At 42.2% G+C, this 21,353-nt stretch overlaps 1 protein-coding gene across 2 annotated transcripts in view; it reads left to right on the plus strand.

Moving 5' to 3' along the window:
• The window catches only part of PRKAR1B (protein kinase cAMP-dependent type I regulatory subunit beta), a 92,971-nt gene extending 71,868 nt beyond the window's left edge, over positions 1-21,103 (plus strand). For both annotated transcript variants that reach the window (XM_027683634.1, XM_027683635.1), the window contains exons 9-11: positions 926-1,047; positions 18,125-18,206; positions 18,633-21,103. In XM_027683634.1, the coding sequence (XP_027539435.1) occupies positions 926-1,047; positions 18,125-18,206; positions 18,633-18,805 (377 nt within the window). In that variant the 3' untranslated portion in view covers positions 18,806-21,103. The remainder of the gene's footprint in view (positions 1-925; positions 1,048-18,124; positions 18,207-18,632) is intronic.
• The last annotated feature ends 250 nt before the right edge of the window (positions 21,104-21,353 follow it).

The following is a 21,353-nucleotide window of genomic DNA, read 5'->3' on the forward strand; positions in this document are numbered from 1 at the left end:
TGAATTCTCATGCAAATGGGTATTGGAGAGAGACACAGGTGGCACCTCTCCTCTCCAAGGGCAGGACAGAGAATTCATCCCTCAGGCGGGAGGAGGAGGGCAGTGGGACAGCGAGCAGTCCTGGATGTGCCCTGTGCAGGCTGTCCTTTGCCATGTAGGTACCACATGTAGGGGATTTGGGGCAGGTGCAGGTGGGTGATGAGGACCCCAGGCCACAGGGAGCTGGCTGTGTTTGCTCCCTTACTCCTAAACCACACAGGTTTTCTTACTTAAGTTTGCTTTGAAGTTTTATAACTTTTCTTTATAAGTGGGGGAATGAAAAGGAAAATTTACAAACTGTCCTGCTGGCAAATGAAACAGCGGTGCCACCTCAAACATCCATGAATCCAGAGGCCTCTGGTGCCACCAGGGGCTGGCCATTGGCTCTGGTGGTGCTTGGTCTCGCCCCTGAGCAAGAGTCATCTCTGAGATCAGTGCTCTGCATCACTTATCTGCAGCCCATCAGGAACTAGATGGGAGCAGCTCTGACGAAAAGACAGTAGGACTTGTCCTGACATCTGGTGTGGGATGTGGTAAGAGAATCCCGGCGCTCCCACATCACTGGTATCTCCAAACAGCTCCTCAGCTGCTCCAATCCATGGCAGCATCAGGGCACTGTGTGTCAGATTGCAGGCGTAGGGAAACAGAGCCAACTTTTCCTGTCCAACTTTTAAGATTACTATCTGGGTGATTACTAAAGTCTAAGACACAATGAATAAATACATTCATGTTTCCCAACTGGAGGTTCGTGCAAAGTGCCTGGATGAAAAGAAATGTTTCTTTTTTAACACAACCAGGCATGGCAGAGCTGTCAGTTTAGATATGAATCTTCTGCCAAAGTTAAGAGTATTTTTATAATATAGCTTTATGATCTTCAATATTTTAGAGTCCCTGGACAAATGGGAGCGGCTGACAGTGGCTGATGCACTGGAACCTGTCCAGTTTGAAGATGGGGAAAAAATTGTTGTGCAGGGAGAGCCCGGTGATGACTTCTTCATTATTACCGAGGTAAGGTTGGCATCCTGATAAGCTCTGTCATTTCCTGGTAAAGATCAAGGCTGTGTATTAAAGACATTTGGGTTCCGTTCAATCTCTTACTTCAGCATAAATCTAACTCCACTTAACCCAGGAGACCTACTCAAAATTCAAATTAATTCGGAGACCAGTTCCATGGAATTGTCTTAAGTGGGACAATCTTATTTCCAGTAAATTGAAAATGCAGAGGAATTTCGAGGTGTGTCTGTTGTCTTTACTGTTTGAAGGTTTGTTTTCTACAGGAGATTTTTCTAGTTCCAAGTTGCCAATACTTCAGCAGGGCTGGCCAGCCACACAGTGCATTGATCGTTGTTCCCAAAGGGACTTACAGGGTTTATCACAAACGGACATCTGTAAACTGGAGCAGGAGATCTGATCAGAAAATGGATAATTTGTTCTTTGTTTTGCCTTAAACTCAGTCCAAATGGCTGAGCCATTTTCTTGTTTACTCTCACAGAGGCAGACAGATCTGTCAGGCAGCTGAAAATGCTGACATCTTTTTGGGAGATTATCTGACACTTCAGTTCCACCATCTCACTTCTGCAAACAGATGCTGACGGGGTTTTTCCTCCCTCTCTGACATAAATATTTTGATCTTTGGTATCTCATACAAATACCAAGGCACTGTGATATAACAAGTTATAAAAAGGTATTAGAGAGACTCAGACTGAATAACAAGAGAGCATTAGGATATGATTGTCTATGGATTGAAGTAGGAGCTTTTCAGCACCAGCTGTGAGGATTCATACACAAATATATAGACGAGGAATGACCAAGATTTGACTGTGGTGACAATTCCAGTGTACATGCCAGGCTATGTCCAGCAATGAGGCAGTGGTGGCACAAGGAACTGGGAGGTAATTGGAATCCCTCACTCTGGGAGAAGGTGGGTGAGACGGATGTAAGAAGCTGGTGTCACTGTTACCTTAGGACCCAGTTGTATGTACACAGAATGCATCTCTAGTTCCATCATGCTGCTGTGCTGAGATGTGATCCTGCCCTGCTCAGGTGAGAAAGGGCTTGTACAGCTCCCATTCCAGATGGTTTCGAGGCCAACAGGCTTTGCTTTGCTTGCTCCTTATCTGTGGATTTTTGGACAGGTGACTCTATCTAAGGCAGCCAGAATTTGGTTCATAATCTGTATCTGACACATAAAATTCCAACCTTGTTTTCTCTTGAGTGTTGAAAATACGTATTTGATTTATGAACATAGTTTCTCTTTGATGCTCACAAAATTGTCAGTGCCAGTAACTGCACCCGTCTATCACACAGTGAGACACTTCAGGAACATTAAATATGTGACAAGCACTATCCCTTCAAAACAATAGTGTCAGAATAAAAGAGACTAGATATTAAGCAATCTTTTTTGTTAAGAAGATGGTTAGTATGTAAGAAAAACTTAGGAAATATAAGTTTTTTCATAAATAGAGAATTTGAATCTCTCCCAGCATTACTAAGTGTGCTGTTATTCTTTGCAGCAGTATGAGACTGGGAAAACCTAATTTTCTTAGCCATCGAATCCCATGTGGAAAATTGGCAGCTTGCTTAAGAGTTACCAAGGGCCTTTATTTCCCCCCTCTTACTGAAACAGCTGTTAAGACTTGAATGGGTAGAAAAGCATTAACACTGCATACTATATAAAGTATCTGCTCACCTCACCCTTCCACTGTAAATCTGACACAGTTTCTCCCTTTGGAAATTGCCTATATTTTTCTACTTTAAGGAATGAACATGGAGTATCAACTATTTCTTGTGCTGCAGTAGTATTTCTGCCTGCTCACGTATAGTTTAAGCTTTGTATTCTAAACCTGATTTTACAGGAGTTCACATCTTTGATGCTAAACTTTTCTGCAGGAAAATTGCTGCAAGTCGCCAGGAACACATTATCCTACAACCTGGTTGAAAGTAGTTTTGGCTGATTTGTTGTCACAATATGTTGAAAAACCATTAGCTTCTTTCACATACTTTTTGATGTTTGTGGCCTTGTGATCCAAAACAGTAGAAATGCAGCCAATTTGTTTGTGCAGAATCCATTTCATATATCACTAGAATTCAGCCTCCTTTGGAGCACAGCGTGTCCAGTAGCACAAAGCTAGCTTTGCCTCACAATTTTTGGGCAAGGTACTCATTTGCCTTTCTATTTATTCATTTTACATTTTGATGCTGCCCAGAAAGCCAATTGTATCCTGGGCTGCATCAAAAACAGCGTGGCCAGCGAGTCAAGGGGGGGAGATTCTGTCCCTTTGCTCCTCAGAGGATGATTAGAGGGATGGAGAACCTCTCCCATGAGGAAAGGCAGAGAGAATTGGAATTGTTTAGCCTGGAGCAGAGAAGCTTTGGGATGGCCAAATTGCAGCCTTCCAGTACCAGAAGGGGCCTACAAGAAAGATGGAGAGGGACTATTTACAAGGGCCTGGAGTGACAACACAAGGGGAAATGGCTTCACACTGAAATAGAGTAGGTTTAGATTAGAGTTTAGGAAGAAGTTCTTCCCTGTGAGGGTTGGGAGCCCCTAGAACAAGTTGCCCAGAGAAGCTGTGGCTGCCCCATCCCTGGAAGTGTTGAATGTCAGGTTGGATGGGGCTCTGAGCAACCTGGTCTAGTGGAAGGTGTCCCTGCCCGTGGCAGGGGGGTTGGAACTAAATGATCTTTAAGGTCACTTCCAACCCAAACCATGCTATCATTTTATGATTTATTATAAACCACGATCATTCATGGCATGCCTTGGAAAATCAGTTATCAATTTATAAATCTTTGGTGCACCAGCATCCTAGATACTGGCTCCAAGTGGAATCTTGTGCCTCCTATCATAAAAACTTCTCTAAGACACCCAAGACTCACACATGGATTTAAAATTGTTAGTACAGTTTTGTATGAACTTCATAAATTAGTCATTCATCTCTGGTTAACCTGCCATGCCACCTTCCTCTGTGACATCCCTTTGGGAACCATCCTGTAAGTACCTTGGTCCTGCCAAAGGACACAGCCTATGAGTGAATTGGCACCTTCAGGATTTGCAGACTGAAAAGAAACCATTAAATCCTTTTGAAAGGAAGACTTACAGCCCCAGTGATGACCGGAACAGCAATTCCTGCTTTAAACCAGGAATATCATCCTGGTTAGTTTGGACAAGAATATTTAGTCTCACCCTTCTGTCAAGCAAACACATTCACCTTTTCTCTGTATTTCTTCCTCTTCTTCTTTCTTCTTTTTTTTTTTTGCATGGCTTTCTGTCCACCTTCTTATCCCCAGTGCTGCACGGGTTATTTGGGGTGCAGGTTATTTGGGGTGCAGGCTGTATGCATGGGAATGCTACAGTGCCTCTTGGACAGCAAGGCTGCAGCAGGAGCTGAGCCAAATTATTAGAATAACAGAAAATGTGCACAGGGAAGAATCACAGGAAACCAGATATTTTCAAGTTCACTGCTCACAAAGCTGTTTACGATTCATTTTTTTTTAAAGTCTAATGAAAGAAGAATTACCCTGAGATTCCAGGACAGCCATGGTTCTTCTGACATCCTAAATCTTCACAGGCACCAGTAAAATGTTTGCTTGCAGTAGGTTGGGCGCTTTTCCATTTAAATCTATCTCAAGAAGCCTTCAACAAGATTTTGTTTTAATATTTAAAGGCTGTGATTTTTTCCAGAGATAGAATTATTGTAATGTTTATACCATATTCCTTAATTTGAAGATAGAATCAGAAGTGAATGTCTGCTTACAAAGGCAAAGCAATGACTTCTGTGAGATTGATTTACTTGACACTGGTAATTAAAAAAAGAAAAAAATAAGCAGCCCTGCAGTTTCTGTATATTCAGATATTTCCAGGTCTTACTTTCCCACTATAGTTTTCACACAACAAACTTGGGCTTTCCCAGACCAGACAGATGTGGAATGTATCTGCTGGATTCCAAGGTCATGGAATTATCCCATATGAGATTCCTGGCACAGAGGTGAAAAACTTTAAGCACCGTGAAACAATTGTTGCCATAAAGAATTATATTTTGGCAAGAGTAAATCATAACAGATGTACGGTTTCTAACAAATAAATTTGCAGTTGTGTCGTGCACTGCCACACTGTGTACCCAGCAGCGGGGAGGATTTATTCATCTGACTTCAGATAACGCAAATATTTTTAGCCAGCATTTTAAAGTGGTAGATGCAAAGGCATGTGAGCTTTGTGGAGTTAAAAGTCCCAGTAAATGAAATGCCAGTTGAATGGGAGCTGATTTTATTCCCGACTTGAGCTTTGCCACTGACTCCAGCTCGAACAGTAGTTCAAACTAGTGTAGTAGTGCTCTGAAACTGGGAAGAAGAGAGGTTTTTGCTGTTGTCTAGGTTACTGAGGAAGGTAGTGACAATAGTATTAAAAATAGCGGTTATGATCGTGTACCACTCTCTCAAGTTCAGCTTCCAACTTGGCTGGGTGGCACAGTACCTCGAAGTCTGGAGCACAGCTGCCAAAAATGCAGGGACCTGCAGCCGTGAAGTGCCCTGCTGGGTTTTCCAGCTCCCAGCCCTCCCCGTGTCAGATCACTCGGATCACTTGTCATGACCGAGCACCGCACACGGCACACGGGCACTGTCACGGGACTCCACCGGCTGCGCTCAGGGAGCCTTTGAATCTCAGCTGCACACTGAGAGCTTGCTGAACTGCTGCCATATGGCCCTAATGCTCATAAAGTTTGACATGGTTTAAGAAAAATGTGTGCACAGACACAAACGTGTGCAGGTGTAGGAGGAGAGAACAGCAAAAGGTTTCTAGGAGGGCCACACTGCTCCCGAAGAGCACAGCTTGTAACTGCCCTTTAAATGTGCTCTCTGCAGCCTGTCATCTCCTCCGAGGACAGGTTGGTTTAAGTGGTGCAGAAAGCATAGAAATAAAACTGCATGAGAAGTAAAACATTCCCAATTAATAGCCGGTCGAGCTGCCCAGCAATAGCATGCAGCAGCCTAAAAATAAAAGGCCTAAAAATAGAAGATAATTCACAGGAGACAATTCAAGGAGAAATGGACCCATGGTATCAAGTAGTTTGGCATTAGATTTTTTGTTTTAACTTTAAAAACTAGCATATTTAATTGCAGATTAGTGGTAAGTTACAGGGGGTTGTTGCACCCTCCTCTGTAATTCCTTTGTCAAAAGCATTTCAAAAAAGCTGGGAATTTGTGGTTTTGATTATTATTCTGCTGGTTAGAGAGGAGGCAGGGTCGGGGCATCTGATTTTAAGTCTCACCTGTCCAGTTTGTGGGCAGAACATTACCTTCCCTGTTTCCTCATCAGTTGTAATGGTAGTAATACTAATGACACTTCATAAAAGTGGGCAAAAACTTAATGTGAAAAGGCATAAATATATCTCACTGGTGAAACCAGGCAATGGGAATAGAAAAACTGGCAAATAATTGAAAAAAAAAAATCATTGATAGTGCAGAAGTCCTTTCAGAATTAATGCATAGAGCTGCCTCACTGACAGAAATAAATCAAATTAATTGATAATGATTATTTGTCCAGCAGTATCCTTGGCTGATCACATTGGAAACTGCCCAGTAATCCTTGGGGGGGTGTTCCTTTCATGTTGCTGTTGACATTTCAAGTCAGGGCCACAAACTGGCTTCGGTCTGGGCAGGATCTGCTGCGAGTTCTTGCCCTGAGTGTACTTGAGATACTGTCCTTAGGTGAAATCAGTGTTTCCAGCCCCGCTGACACTCTTGGCACGCTGCGGGGCGTCTCTGCACAGATGCAGTTCAAAGCCTTGTTAGGTGGAACAGTGTTTGTAAACTCTTCCTACCATGGAAACGTGCACCAGGAGCGGAAGGGCCGTGGTTGGCCTCGGAAGGGCATCCCGTCCTGCAAGGAATTGGGCCCTTCTGTAGGAAAATCAACTTGAGCCTTAAATTGCGCAACAAGCATCTGAAGATTTATGATTTTAAAAGCTCCTCAAGAGGGAAAAGAAAAAAAAAAAGAAAAATAATAGCCCAATTGTTTCCTGCCCTAAATTGTTGCTCTTTGACATTCTAACCTAAGAGAGACCCCTTTGGCACCTACCCCTGCGACAGGCAGGAGAACTACAAAGTAAACTTCTTCCGTGCGGATAATGAAGTCACTGCCTTAGGCACACTCTGCTATCACACCTGATAATCTCTTTAAAACACAGTGCGATTAATTATTAATTAGGAAGATGAATGTTGTCTAGAAAAGGAGTTTCAAAGGCTACAATTTGAACTGCTTAGTGTTACTAGGATTTTGTTGATACCGAAAATGTTTGTCAAAGGCAGTCTGCAGCGACTCCTAATGTACCCAATAAACAAAATATACCGAATAAACAGAGCCAGCAGGCACCAGGGCTCTGTACTCTGCTTATTTTTAACTGCAGACATTGTTTCCCACAGAGCTCTCACAGGAAAGGGACGTTCCATTTTCTTGATATCACACAGTTGTGCTGGAGCAACAGCACTTCCATTGGCCCTGCTACAAAGTTCCTCTGTGTTCAGGATCCATTTTTTAGTGGCCAGCTGATGTCAAAGACGGAAAGTTAGGTGTGTGATTGGGTCCCATCCTCGCTAGAGATAGAGGTGAAGTATTTTGCTGAGTCAGAGGGACAAAAATGTTGGCTTAGTCCAGCTCTTGTTCAACTCAGTTTAATTTTGACTTCCATGGGCAGTGGATCATGAGACAGTGGTGTTTCATAGGAATCAACCGTCTGCTCCCGTTCTTCCCACCAGCCATGGAAGACCCGTCAGTGACTGCAGCTTTTGGCCTTTCCTTCCAACCCTTTCTCCAGACTCACTAATAACCACTGCAGTGCAGTTGCCTGTGGTGAACTCTGAAAAATCTGAAACCTCAGAAGTGATGGACGATGGAGCATTTCCTTCACGATTTTGTGAAACTTCAGATTAGCCAGTATTTCTAGTCTATTTTAGAACTTTGCAGATTTTGTTCCTCGTTTGTGGCAGAAACCAGGACAACTGTATGTAAATTCTGAGAGTTGCTATGAACCCAGAGAGTGGAGAATAATATATAATAGTTTAAAAATGTACGGTTAAAAAAATACCGTCAAACCCAGTCATGACTCAATCTTGAGTCCACAACCAGAATTAAGTCCTCTTGCTTCATCCTTCTCCAAGACCATTAAGATCAGAGAGCTTTTATGCTAGGAAAATAAAGTATTTTGAAAAAGAGGTCTGATGGGAAGCAAAAAAGTGTAAAAGCAATGTGCACAGCCAGTAGTTTGTGATGGAAAAGAATTTTCACCTGAATTGGCCCGTCCATGTAGTATGAGATAAATAATTTTATAATTAAATAATTTCAAGAGTTGTATTAACTGTGATATATATGTAACCTTTTAACCAGCTTATTCCATCTTACCTACGTGAGCATCTCATGACCTTCCTGGGGTTTGTCTTCACCACACCCGTGTGATGACGTGCATGAAGCAACCTCTGTGGTACATACTATGATATGAAGCACAGACACAAGAATTAAGATAGTTCTTCCTTCCTGCTGAAGACAATCCATGAGAGTTAGACACCTTGAAGGTCTGGACCTCCATGATTTTGCTCATGGAAGGTCTCAGGCAGAGAAGTAGTGTTAGACCTATGGCCAGCACCCCATCACTAACAGACCAACCTTCTTCCTTTAGGTTAAATTTTGCCACCCAAGAACAATGGGTGTTATTTTCTACTGCAGGTTATGTGGAAGTCACTTGCATTTTGTATTGCTGACAGAAATTTGTTGATTTCTCTGCTTGTTTTTGTAGAAAAGTCTTTCATAAATCAAAGGTTGGCAAACAATAAAAATCCAAGATTATTTACTGGCTAAAGGAATATTTTCAGTGTCTTTGGCTACATAGTTCAAAGGGTTTGTCTTCTTTTGGAAAGTAGCCCTAGAACTGCTGATCCTTAGCTCTAACATAAAAGCTGTCCCAGGAATGATGCTATCAGCAGTCCCTGGAGGCTAAAAGGGCAGCTGAGGAGTGATGTGCTGGTGGTCTTCCAGGATGCTGGGAATGAGGACATTGCTAATGTCAGCATCATGAGGTACACACAGGACTTGCTGTGATACTCTGGGTCTTTGGGAGATTGGTAAACTTAGGTCTTGAGGCAAAACCCCAGGGAGGATACAGTGTAGCCATAATATTCCCAAAGGCTTAGAAGCAGTTTTCCCAACCTCTCTTTTGCACACGCTATACCCAGCACAACAAGAAAAGTGTATGAATGTTTCCACCAGTTCACTTTTGACATGACAACTTGTGTAGGAGTCTTCAGTCTCATTCAGCTGTAATTTAAAACATCTGATTTGTAAACCCATAAAATTGAAGTTTATGCTGGAATGAGAGACACGCCCTGGCCTCTTATCCCACCACTATAGGATATGTGGAAATCTGGGAGATGGTTTGGAGTGTGGAGAAGTAAAACTCAAAATTAGTAATTGGCAGTTTCATTCTTAATATATGCATGCTCCATTTGAATGTGTATAGAAATCAGTGTGCAAGATTTTCTCTGTGTTCAAAACAGCCTGGAATTTCTTACTGAGCTGTTTTGGGGAGTGGTTGGTGCTCTTTAGTCCTGTCCAGTAATGTCTTCCTACCAGGGAAGTCTACAAAAGCATCAGAGGTCCCCAGGTAATGAAACAGCTCTCCATGGGAGCAAGGAGAGCAGCACAGGCTGTTTACCCTTCAAGGTTTTCAAAAGGTTCTCAATATCCCTGTAAGCTCCTTTGGCATTGAAGACTGAGCTCACAAGCCCTGATTCAAGGCATTTAGTCAATGTGAGCAAGAACTTTATGGCCCAAGGCACATTAAATCTGAACTGAAATTAAAGGCACGTACTGTGTCAGGAGCTGGGAACTCTGTCCTGAGGAGAGCTTCTCTGTCTTCAAGGAAAACCACTGCAATATAAACAAGACCTGAAATATAGTAGTGCCCAACCTGGTGCAAGAGAAATGGAGAATTTCCTAATCCCTGCTGAAGTTCATCGCTTTCTCTGGATCATGTTAAAGCTGTCCCTTAGTGGAATGGCTTTTATCCCTCCTCTGCCAAGATACCATTGAGATGGCTGCAGATTTGCTGCAAGAATATATCCCTTAGGATTCCTTCATTAGCTGTGCAGTGTGGATTTTCTGGAGCATGTAAGACCCTTCCCAGCGTGCTTCAGGATGAGGCAACTTTGAGTTTGTGAGTTTTTTTCTTCTGGACTTCAGAATTTGGTCCTTTGAAAACACAAGATTCACCAACCTAAAGGACTTAAAGAGAGCTTTCCATGGGGGATTTTACTGATCTCTGTGATAAACTCTCTTCTCTCCTTCCCCCAGTTTGCTCCAAGTTTTATTTCTTGCTCAAAAGCTGCTGCCCTCGCTGGCCACAGCTGCTCTCCCAGCCCTGGTCACAGCATTAGTTATGAGACTTTAATGACAATGTCTGTCTCAGCCTTTTGCTTGGTCTGGTTACTTCAGCATCTACAGAATGTTTTCACAAAGAAGCAGATGGTGGTAGGAGTAATTGGGCCGTAAAACAACATTAACAGCTAAAAACGATTTTCACCAGAAAGGATTTTGTGGGCAGGGTGAGGGAGGTTCAGCACTGTTTTCATGTTTTCTCTCCCATACATTCACCCCTGCCCTGGCTGTAGGTGGTAGCGCTCCATGCTTCTGCTTCCAGGGGATGAGCCCTGTCAGGTCAGTCACAAATATGAACAGTTGATGAATAACCCATTATAGAGTCACTTTTATGTTGACTCGGTGGACGTTTCCTGGCTTCAGAGAGAGTCAAGATAATGGCTAGCTTTGTAGAAAGAAAGAATCTCTAAAATGCAACATTTTTTTTCCTTTGTGACTTTTATTGCTTTGTACGCTGACATGTCTGAGGGAGGAAAACAGGGCCTTGTTGCCAATAATGCTTGGCACAGACAGTCTCTAAAATCTGGCACCAGGATGAATATTAATTCAGTTGTTTTCCCACAGAAGCTACTGATTAGTCAAGGCCAAGTATCACTGAGATGATTCATTAAAACCAACATCTGAGCCCACCTTTACTGAGTAGATCTGCTTCTTGTCACCCCTGAAACAGGTGACTGAATTTGCAATTAAAGTGGCCACTAAAATCCCAGAATGGAGTAAAGATAAAAATGCCAAGGAACCCCAAAGGCTGTGGTGCAACTGCTTCCCAGCTTTCTGGGCATGAAGCCAGGACAACTAGCCAAGGAGGATCACACCCCAGGCAAGGGGTTCCTCCCATGGCTCAGAGCTGGTATCCTTATCCCTCTGTCACCATCCCCTTGCTCCCAGGCTTCCCAGTCCCAGCTGGCAGCTGGTAGTATGAAGAAGCATGGGACTACCAGGGCACAGAGGCTGTGGTGTCCCTCTATCTTATGATGGGGCATGATGATGATGATGGTGAAGTCATAAGTCCCCCAACACATAGATATGCCTCTATTGGACACCAGTGTGATCTTGCCTGATTTTAACTCTGCTGCTGTGGCTCAAGGGCAACATTTTAAAGTCAAAATACTATAAAACTTAAAGTTTCCCTTCTGAAAAGCCTTTCAACAGAAAAGGCTTAGCAAAAAAAATGCCAATTTTTGTGCAAAATCCACTTTATTTCACCCAAGTGTTGCAGGGGTCTCTATGCATGAAGCAAATTGCAATTGGTGCAGTGTATTCTGCTTTTTTAGGTTTTTCACTATGTTTACTGGTGTCTCCCTGCCTGAATCTTGACTTCTTCCATCTAATAATAACAAGGGGAATGCATAGGTACAGCACAGGTTTAATGCAGATTGTATCAAATAAACACTGAAGGGGAAGATTGTCTGAAGTACTGCAATGGGAGGACGAACAAAACGATTGAAAAGGTCTTCCCATGTCAGACATCTATGATTTTAAATACGGAACCATCAAGACAAAGGCATTTCCTGGTGATTAATGATGGGCTGGGTGTAGTCATGTCTGGGCCTTAACCCTGGCCTCCCATATATCCCTAGGAAATGCCCTGCGGCTGCTGTTTTAAGCTACACTAGGCTTATGATTGATTGTCTTTTTTAAAAGTACCTTAATGTTTGTGGCTATTTTGGTGACTGCTCTAGACAGCTTTGTTCCTCTCTCTCGGGCCTGGGTGTTATTCCTAAACTAATATAAATGTGTCTAAATAGCAAAGGGCTGGAAGCTTAGGCACACATAGGGCAGCCTGCTGCAGGTGTGATATAGCTGGTACACACAGCAAACTGTGCCATCACTCTGATGTGTGGGACCCCTGCCAGCTGGGCAGTGACAGGTGCTTCCCATCTCTGCCAGATTTTGCTGTGCTTTATTGTTGTTGAGAATTAGGGCCAATAAGATTATGATGCATTAGTTAATATTGACAATATAATGATCATCATAGACATTGATGCTGTGTTTCTTGCAGTGTGAAGATGCTTTTGGCAGCACTGCTCTCTAAAGGAGATTGGGTGGGTCTCAGGGTGCTTTTAGAGCTTGTCTGACCTTGCATTATTAATCCTAACCATATTCCCAAGGTGCTGGCTCTCTGAAAATCCCCTGAAATCAGTGCAACTCTAAATTCACTGAGTCACAACCACATTTAAAAAGCTGAATGTGTAAAATGTCACATGTTTTTTCTCAAAAGCTCTCAGTAGCTCATTAGCTTGGCCACTGCCTTGCACTGTAATTGTAGTGATCCCTAATGGATGCAGGAAAGAACCCACTTGCTGGAGATAAGCAAAGCAAACAGCCACCACTTTTTCATTCAGTGCAAACCAGCCTGTACCCAGCCATCACAACAGGCTCATCCCGAACTGTAGTCATGAGAGGAAAGTTTGCCCAACTGGACCAAAGTTGTTTGAGATTTCACGTCAGACAACAGAACTGATTTAAATTAATATTTTTTAAATGGTGGGTGAAACAGGTCTCCCAGATTCACCAGGCAATCACTACTTCATAGAATCATAGAATGGTTTGGTTGAAAGGGGCCTTAAAGGCCATCTAGTTCCAACCCCCAGGAATTTCTAGGAATTTTATGTCATTGGGAGCTGTAGCTTTTGACTCTCCTTAATTTAAGATAATGATTTGGAGATGCTCTATGAATGATTTATCACATGCATTAATCTGTAAGCAGGCAGATATGTTTAAATAAAGTGCAACTTACTATGGTTGTAGCTATGATAGTGTAAAAACATGACCCAGACAGTGTTTGTAGGTAGGGGAATGGTGGATTTTTTTAGCTGTACCTGGAGAAACAGGTAACCTGAAGAAAGGCATATATGCCCAAAAGCTCTTCTCCGTTTTCTAGCCCTGCTTGTTGGTCTAATAAAATATATTACTTCCACAAACCTTGTCTTGCCCGCAATTTAATAAAATACTGCCAGATTCATACTGTGTGACAGATCTTTTAATTCATTTCAGAGCTGCAGCTCCCATCCAGTCCCTCTGCTTCACCGTGCGAGCAGCGGCGTTTTGTTCCACTGCACAGCCCCTTCCTTCGCCTTTTGTAGTAACTTTGCAGAGATTTAATAGTGACATATAATGAGGGTTTATGTGACTGTGGAGTGAGGGGAAACTTATCTTTTGAATGTGAGAATTATGGAGTGTGCAGATTAACAAAGTGAGAAAGAGCAAAGGTATGTTCGTAGCTGCAATTGATGGAGTTAATGGCAAACGCAGATGGATCAGCCTGACCTTTCCATCTCTAATTCCATAGACTGCACTGCTCTTTGTAGTGGGTGGTGAAGAGAAAAATAAAATGGGCTAGAAAAACTTTCTAAGCTCAAAACTAGGATAAAAATGTAACATTTTGAGGCCATGGGGGAAAAACTGTCTTCTGTGCTTTTTTTAAAGTAAAAAAAAAAAGTATGAAATAAAAGCAGAAATAGAAGAGGTAACTTCCTGCTTATGAAAATTGAAATTATTTTCTTATAATTTTAATAATTATTCCTTTTAAATAATTATCCTTTATCACAGATGGAGCCTCACTAGATTTTTTACTGATTGCTATGTCTCTAAAATGGGTGGTTAGACAAGCAAAACCAAAAGTTCAACATGACTGACTTTTAAACCAAAAAGTTTCTAAAACAGCACTGGGTTTCCCATCCTACCCCCTGACCCTGGTGAAGCCCATCCTGCACAACCTCTCCCACTCAGGGGTAACACAAGCTACCACATTTTGCCTTGTGCTGCCTGGGAGTGATCCCATCTGATCCACTGATCTGGAATAGAGGAAAAAAATACAGTATTTCAGTTTTTAGCATCATGAATCATACTTGCCTTTTGTAGCCAGGCTGCTCCGGCCAACTGCTGGCTATAGGATTCATACTTAAATATAAAAACAAGGCTTCTGAAGCAATTAGTGCTTGTAAGTACCTGCAGGATAAGGCCTGGGAATCTCAGTGTTGATCCAGATGGGCTGCTGTCTTTGTATTGTAGGATGTCTCACTCGTTTGCGGGGTCCAAGAGTTTAAAAGTGAAACATCTATCAAAATCTCATTACTTTGGAGAGGATGGGAGCTCATGGATTATAAACCTTAATTTATTTTTTATATCTTAAATTATGGTGCCATATCTGAGCCATAAATTTTTACAAACCAAACTGCTGATGCATTTGAAGGAGTCGAATAAACACTCCCAGCACTGCCCCAGGACAGTGACAGAGGGAGCAGGCAGGTGTGTGGGGTGAGGGTGGCAGAGAGGTGGTGATGGCACATTGCTTTGGGAACTCCTACTCTTGTTGTTTTTGCAATAAGATGCCCGTATTTACTTGGGGGAGAGGAGAGGAGGTTAATGATATTGGTTCCTGGGAATGCAGGCACTCCCCAGTGACTGAAAGGGAATATTCCTGAATCCCCCAAAGCTCATAATTTCACTCCCAAGTGTCTGCTAGCAGAAAGACATGCCTGTCTGCCTTCAGTTTAATATTGTCACAAAGGCCTGATTTATTACATGGTGTCAAACTTCTCGACAGTCTTTGAGCCCGTGCTCTGTAGGGTTTGCTTGGTGATGTAGGAGGCTGAAGTGGCTATGAGTGTACAAGGCAGTTTTTTAAATTGGGCAGCACTAAACAGCCTGATCCTGCAAATCTAAGATTGTGCAGTTTGTTTCAGGGATTGATCTTGCCAAGTTTTGTATGTCGTTTAAGAAGAAATCTTTCCCACTGAGACCAAATGCGTTTGGGAGGGAGAGTGATAAGCCCCTGAATCCTTGCTAGATAATGCCCATGCCTCCCAGGACAGAGCTCAGAGGATTTACTCAGTCCTATAATTTCTAGGAGGTGGGGTTTGCTAAAGCATAAGAAGGATAGAAAGCTCAAAAACTTCACCAGAAAGATTTGACAAGTAAAGTAAAATGAAATACAGCCATGAAATCTGTGATGAGGGCAAGGGTAGGGGTCAATACTGAATTCATATGGGAATAAAGGATTGTTCCCATAGCATTTTATTCTGTATTATTTTATTTTATTCCACATTATTTCATCCCTGTACTGTTTTTGCCCCAGTTGCACTCTTTGTCTACAATGGGACTCTTCCTCTAACACAGTCAGAGTAGCGTTGATTCCAGAGATAAGACACACACAGTGAAGGTGATACAGACAGACAATTATAAATACATCTTCTTTGTTTCATGGGGTGGACAGTCTTCCCGTGAAGGTCACTCTGACAATGCTCCAGGATGTACTTGTGGAGCTGGTGACTGGTGCAACGAGAGGCCAAGCAGTGTAATCAGAGCTGACATCTGGGTGCTCGCTGTCAGGGTTTCAGGAAACTTGTTTTGCTCCATGATAGACCTGTTCTCACTGGGCAACGGGAAAAGCCTATGTGACTGTTAAAACAAGAGTGGAAAAATATGTATCTGGAATATGCATTGCTTTATCCTGCCAAGCCAAGTGTTTATTGTGGAGGCCAGACACATCTGTCCTTCTCCAACAGATATCATGGTGTTTCTTGGATTAAAAAGGCCGACTGTAGTGGAACAGTGGAAGAAATTGCTTCAGAAGACTGACTTACTGGAGTCTTATATCATATGGACCTTGTCAGAAAAATATTAGCCACAATAAAAGCTGACACTCGGGGAGATGAAAGCAATATTGCTTGATATTGTGATTACCTTTATGGCAACATGCTCAAGGTGAGCAGTGGGGAACTGAGTCCTTTCTTCGTTTGACCTGTGTGGTCAGTGTGATTGCTTCAGAGACTTTTTCTTGGTTTATGTAATAAAACATCTGTAATAAAAGATTTAAAAAAACCCACCAGTTTTGGGAAAGAGACTGGAGACAAGGATTGCAGACAGCTATTTGGGTCAAGGGGTTAGGTTTTTGCCAGGCTCCAGATGGGGATGGAGAGGACAACAAGGACTGGAAGCGATTCCAAAGCTGAATCCATCTACACTGCACAGGCAATGAGAACAGCATCAGTTTAGTGAGCTGCACCTGATCTGAAGTTTGGCAAGAGAGAGGTTGATACACACATTATTCCCTGTGTGGGGTATTGCTGAGAATGCTGCTTGTGAATGTGTGTCTATTCTGAAAGCTGCAGTGAGTGTGAGTAACAGCGCTCATCACACGTCTTTGCATTTTCATGCCCTCACAGATTTACTGGAAGATCTTGGGAAACAGCAGCTTTGGTGGAACAGTTTAGTTATAGCAAGGACAAGGAATTTTTGCTGAAAACTTGACAGAAGAAACAAGATTTACCTCTTCATTCGTATAGCACATGAGTTAACCTAGAGTGGCCCAGCAATTTGTAAAGTCTGTGGGCTCAAAAATAACCCTGTTATGAAATAGGACATGATGCAATACAGGAGTGTGAGAGCAACTTAGTTGTGCTTGTTCTGAAGGAAGCAAGTTAACGAACATTTGCTACATAATAGTGGATATTCTACAGCTTTGGGTTATTCCTGGGCCCCCAGGTCCTAGAAAAGCAAAAGGCAGACCTGAAGTAGCCCTGACAATGTGTGGGATTACTATAGGTTGTATTTAAACACAGTGCAAAAGTGAAGGGCTGGTTCTGCAGGGTGCTGAGCACCTTTAGCTGCATTGAAGTCAAGGTGATTTGGGATGTCTCTCAATCTGCCACCACACCTGGAGGTGCACAAGTGTCTTTTGGTGGAAGGAGGCTGCAGAATATTTGCAGCCAGTGAATGTGCACTGAATACTCTGCACTGGAGGAGGCTTATATTTTTCAGTTACAATCAAAATATGTTAACATTTTGCCTTTCCCTATGCTTTTGGTTTGGACTCAGAAGACTCAAAAGACTCATATGTTACTGTAATTTTTTTTCCAGAAAAGCAGATACCTTCTCTGCTCCTCTACAAAAGCTTTATGCCACAATAATTTAAGATTTCCTCCAGGTCAGAATATTTCTGCATGTAAAACCTCTTTGAAGGTTTAAATAGACTGTAACTGAGTTTTGACATGTATTAGCACGTGTCAGGTACAGCAGTTATTAAGGGTAGTGGAGACAAGACACATTCCATCTCTCCAGTGACTGACTCACAGGTGTCCAGATCACTACAGGCCACAAGCGGGCAAAGCCACTAAAAAAAAAAATTTAAAATCACCCTTTGTTGCAACAAACATTAAAAACTCCTTTTACCATTCATTTCAGCAATAGACCAGGTGAGGAATAAACTCTAGTTGCTGTCTTACAAAATCATGTCCCAGAATTGTGACTGGGAAAATTGCCTTTTCATTCCTTTTGATGTAAATCTTCTCTCTTGCAAGGTTCTGCATACACCCAGAATGTGTTTTTAAATTATCTCAAAGTATACATTTGCACAGCATGATGTGCTTTAGTTAAATAGGAATTCCTGGGTTCTGTCCTGTTCCTCTTCTCTCTATTAGCTGAATATGTCTGGATCCAAACAATTCATAACAGAGAAATCGTTTGCTCTACTGATGGATTTTTTTAAATTCTTTAATTCCTTTCATTCTTATATCAGGAATTGACTGAAATTGTCATCTCTCCCGTAGCAGAACTAAAGGAGCGTGACATGCAAAAGGAAATACCCAGGAGTGGATGCTTTTCAAAGCAGAACAGGTTTGAGCAAAGCCAGCTGACCCTCTGCACTTCTCTTCCCAGGGCACAGCTTCCGTCCTGCAGCGCAGGTCTGACAACGAGGAGTATGTGGAAGTTGGAAGACTTGGTCCATCAGATTATTTCGGTAAGAAAACTCAGCTAAGCATGGTTCAGAAAGACAGGCATGTCTGGATCAAGTCGTTATTGTCTTAATTAGTGTTCTACTCTCACATGCAAAGGGTTATGTGCAGGTCAGCTGCTGCTTTCAGCGGTAGCGAGAGATTTCAGGGAAGCTGAATCCATTCCTTGGTTTACACCAGTGAGGTTGGCAGGAGACAGATCCAGAATCAGCAAAACAGTCTGAAAGCATTTGTTTTCAAAGGCATTTTACACGCATGCATTATGCATGTGTAATGCATTTGTACTGTCAACAGAATTATGTAAAGTGTCTATCAAGAGATATATAAAGGGAGATGTTCTACAAGCGAAGCAACCGGATGGTGGCTGGAATATGCACCCTCCGAAAAAAGAGGCCCAGGGCGTGTGACAGCATGTTTGTCCCTGTTTCCAGGTGAGATAGCACTGCTGCTGAACCGGCCCCGGGCTGCCACAGTGGTGGCACGTGGACCTCTGAAGTGTGTGAAGCTGGACCGGCCCCGCTTCGAACGAGTGCTCGGCCCTTGCTCCGAAATCCTCAAGAGAAACATTCAGAGATACAACAGTTTCATTTCGCTCACTGTCTAAATGATTCCTCTGGAAAGCTGCCTTTGTGTGACCTTGTGCACTTAAATTTGCTCTGTGCAGCTCCATAGCTTTATGAAGAAAAAAAAAAAAAAGAAGTGTGCATTTTATGTGTATTTTTTCTGTTTGTGTCACGTATTGGATGTCAGTTCAAATCTCATGTATCATGGAAGTGGGAAGATAACTGTTTGGACAAGACTAGCTTTGGGGAAGATTGGGGCTCTTTTGGGCTCTTGGCTTGCAGACAAGATTTTTACCTGGTTTTGGATCATATAGCTCAAAACCGTGGTTTTAACCATTTAAAACACATATGAATTTCTGTTTTCCTTATTATCTTTAAAGTTGGTCTTATCCACCTTTTGTCAAGCTTCTTTGATCAAGTGATGTGAAAGGTGTCCCTGCCCATGGCAGGGGGTTGGAACTAGCTGGTGTTTCAAGTCCCTTCCAACCCAAACCAGTCTGTGATTCTGTGATATCTTTCTGTCACTTCAAAAAGACTTTCACTGGTTATGGACTGGAGGGTTCTGAAATCCCATGGGGTAACTGGCAGTTGTGCAATTTAAGGGGAAGGTTGGAGTAAGGTTTTGATCATTCCAGCAAGCCAGGGAAAAGTAAAGCTTCTGAGTGATTTTGTTTGTGTCTAAGATATAGGGGCCATATTCCTCTGTGTCACAAACTCTTTTGGGTCTGCTTTGTAGGATATGCTAAGGCAAACAGCCTGCTCCAGTCTTCTGGGTGAAGAGGTCAAGGGACAATGTTTTCTAAGAATTCAAATGGAGCCTTTAGGACCTGTTATTTGTCCTCAGCTATTTTTAAATGAGGGTTTGCATTAGAGCCCTTACAAGTTCAATGAGAACTTCTCTGCTGAATTAAGTGGGCTTCGAAACTCAGCAGAGTGTCCTCAGCCACTTCTCTGAACATCAGGGACAAGTACAGCAGCCTCTTTTTAATAAGATTCACTTAATTAAATTCAAATGCCTTTCTTGTAGTATATGACTAAATTTTAGAATTTTTTAAGATTTTCTGAAAGCCAAATAAGTGCTTCAAAATGCTGCCTCTCTTCCAAAAGACAGGCATTGTGAAACAAAGAGCACCAGGATCCTCAAACCCAGGTCCCTCCAGGGTCCCACAGCCTCACTGGCAGTCGTTGCTGCCCTGCCTAGACATGGGGCTCCTCCTGAACAGAGTTTTTTGCAGATCCCTCGAGGGTGGGAATCCACCCAGCCCTCAAGGATGGGATCATCAGGATTATGCTTTGCGAAGCTTTTCCTTTGCAGGTAAACTTGTTGCCAGTAGCAGCAAAGCTCTGCATCTCGGCCACCCTAAACAGCACTGCCTGCTCTTCAGCTGGGGCAAAACTCCATTTCTTCTTTACAATAACATTCTTCTGAGTAAATACAAACTTTCTGTACCTTTGATATGCCAAAGGTTATGCAGTGAAATACAGCAGCAATCTCCCTTTTGAAACTAGAGGTGTAGGTGAACTTGCCTAAATGTCTAAAATTACTCTTTCTGGCACACAATGTGCTTTCTTCTTTGGAATTAACAAATACTAACTTGGCACTTTCCTGTTGACTCCCACCAAGGGCCCAATATTCCAGTAGCTGCCTGCAGTGGTTCTCACAGAGCTAAAAGCTTCTCAGCTTCATGCTCCTCTCATCACTTAAAGGTGCTTAATTTATTTCAGCATAATTTCAGCAGTCCCTTTAGTGTATATCCGTTGCTGCTATTTATTATGATTATGTTATGCTTCTTGCACGTGTTATTAAATATGACCATTCACAGTTTCCAGCCTTGCAGTTTTTATTACATACATTTACATGGGCAGACCCCCATCCTATATAGATAGATCAATGTATACGCACTTGGTTATTTGCTGCACTGTTTTTGTATTCTCTTGTGCAATTTTTAAAAGAAATATTTTTTAAAGGTTACCAGCCACTCAAGTATGTTCTTTCACCTATTGCATTTCTGTTGTGTTGGTAAAAAAATTGTGAGTGTTTCACATAATATGCAAGACACGTGTCTTGTCAAACACCAAGTATTAGCCTCACTGTTTAGAAGTTACTCGAGCACACAGACACACTGCAGATTCTTTGCTTTAAACCTTCACAGCTCATGGAAAATAAGTTTGAATAATGGCTCTGTTATAAGCAATCTCAAGAGAAGTGTAACCATTTAACACCAGGATTCCTGTGCTTTAAGTGGAACAAAATGATGTTCAGTGATGTTTTAAAGATAATTGTAATATTTGCAGTGGATGATGGGACAGGATTGCAGTATGAATAAAATTCTTCTACGGTATATGTAGCCATTGTGGGTTTATTACTAATGGAAGTCTGTGTGAGTAGATATGTTCTAGTTAAAATCTGCATATCATCAAAAGTTTGAACTCTACTGAAAGTAATCAGATGCAAAGGGACAAAAAATAGACCAAGATTCCCAGTGCTATATATAGTAATGGAAACCAAACTGGTTTGTAGAGGATTAGCATGAAGAAAAAAATTTCTTCTGTTTAAATGTAACCATATATGTCTACATAAAGAAAGAG

Source organism: Neopelma chrysocephalum, unplaced genomic scaffold, assembly GCF_003984885.1.
Source record: "Neopelma chrysocephalum unplaced genomic scaffold, ASM398488v2 Primary Assembly neopelma1_65, whole genome shotgun sequence".
Taxonomy (NCBI): domain Eukaryota; kingdom Metazoa; phylum Chordata; class Aves; order Passeriformes; family Pipridae; genus Neopelma; species Neopelma chrysocephalum.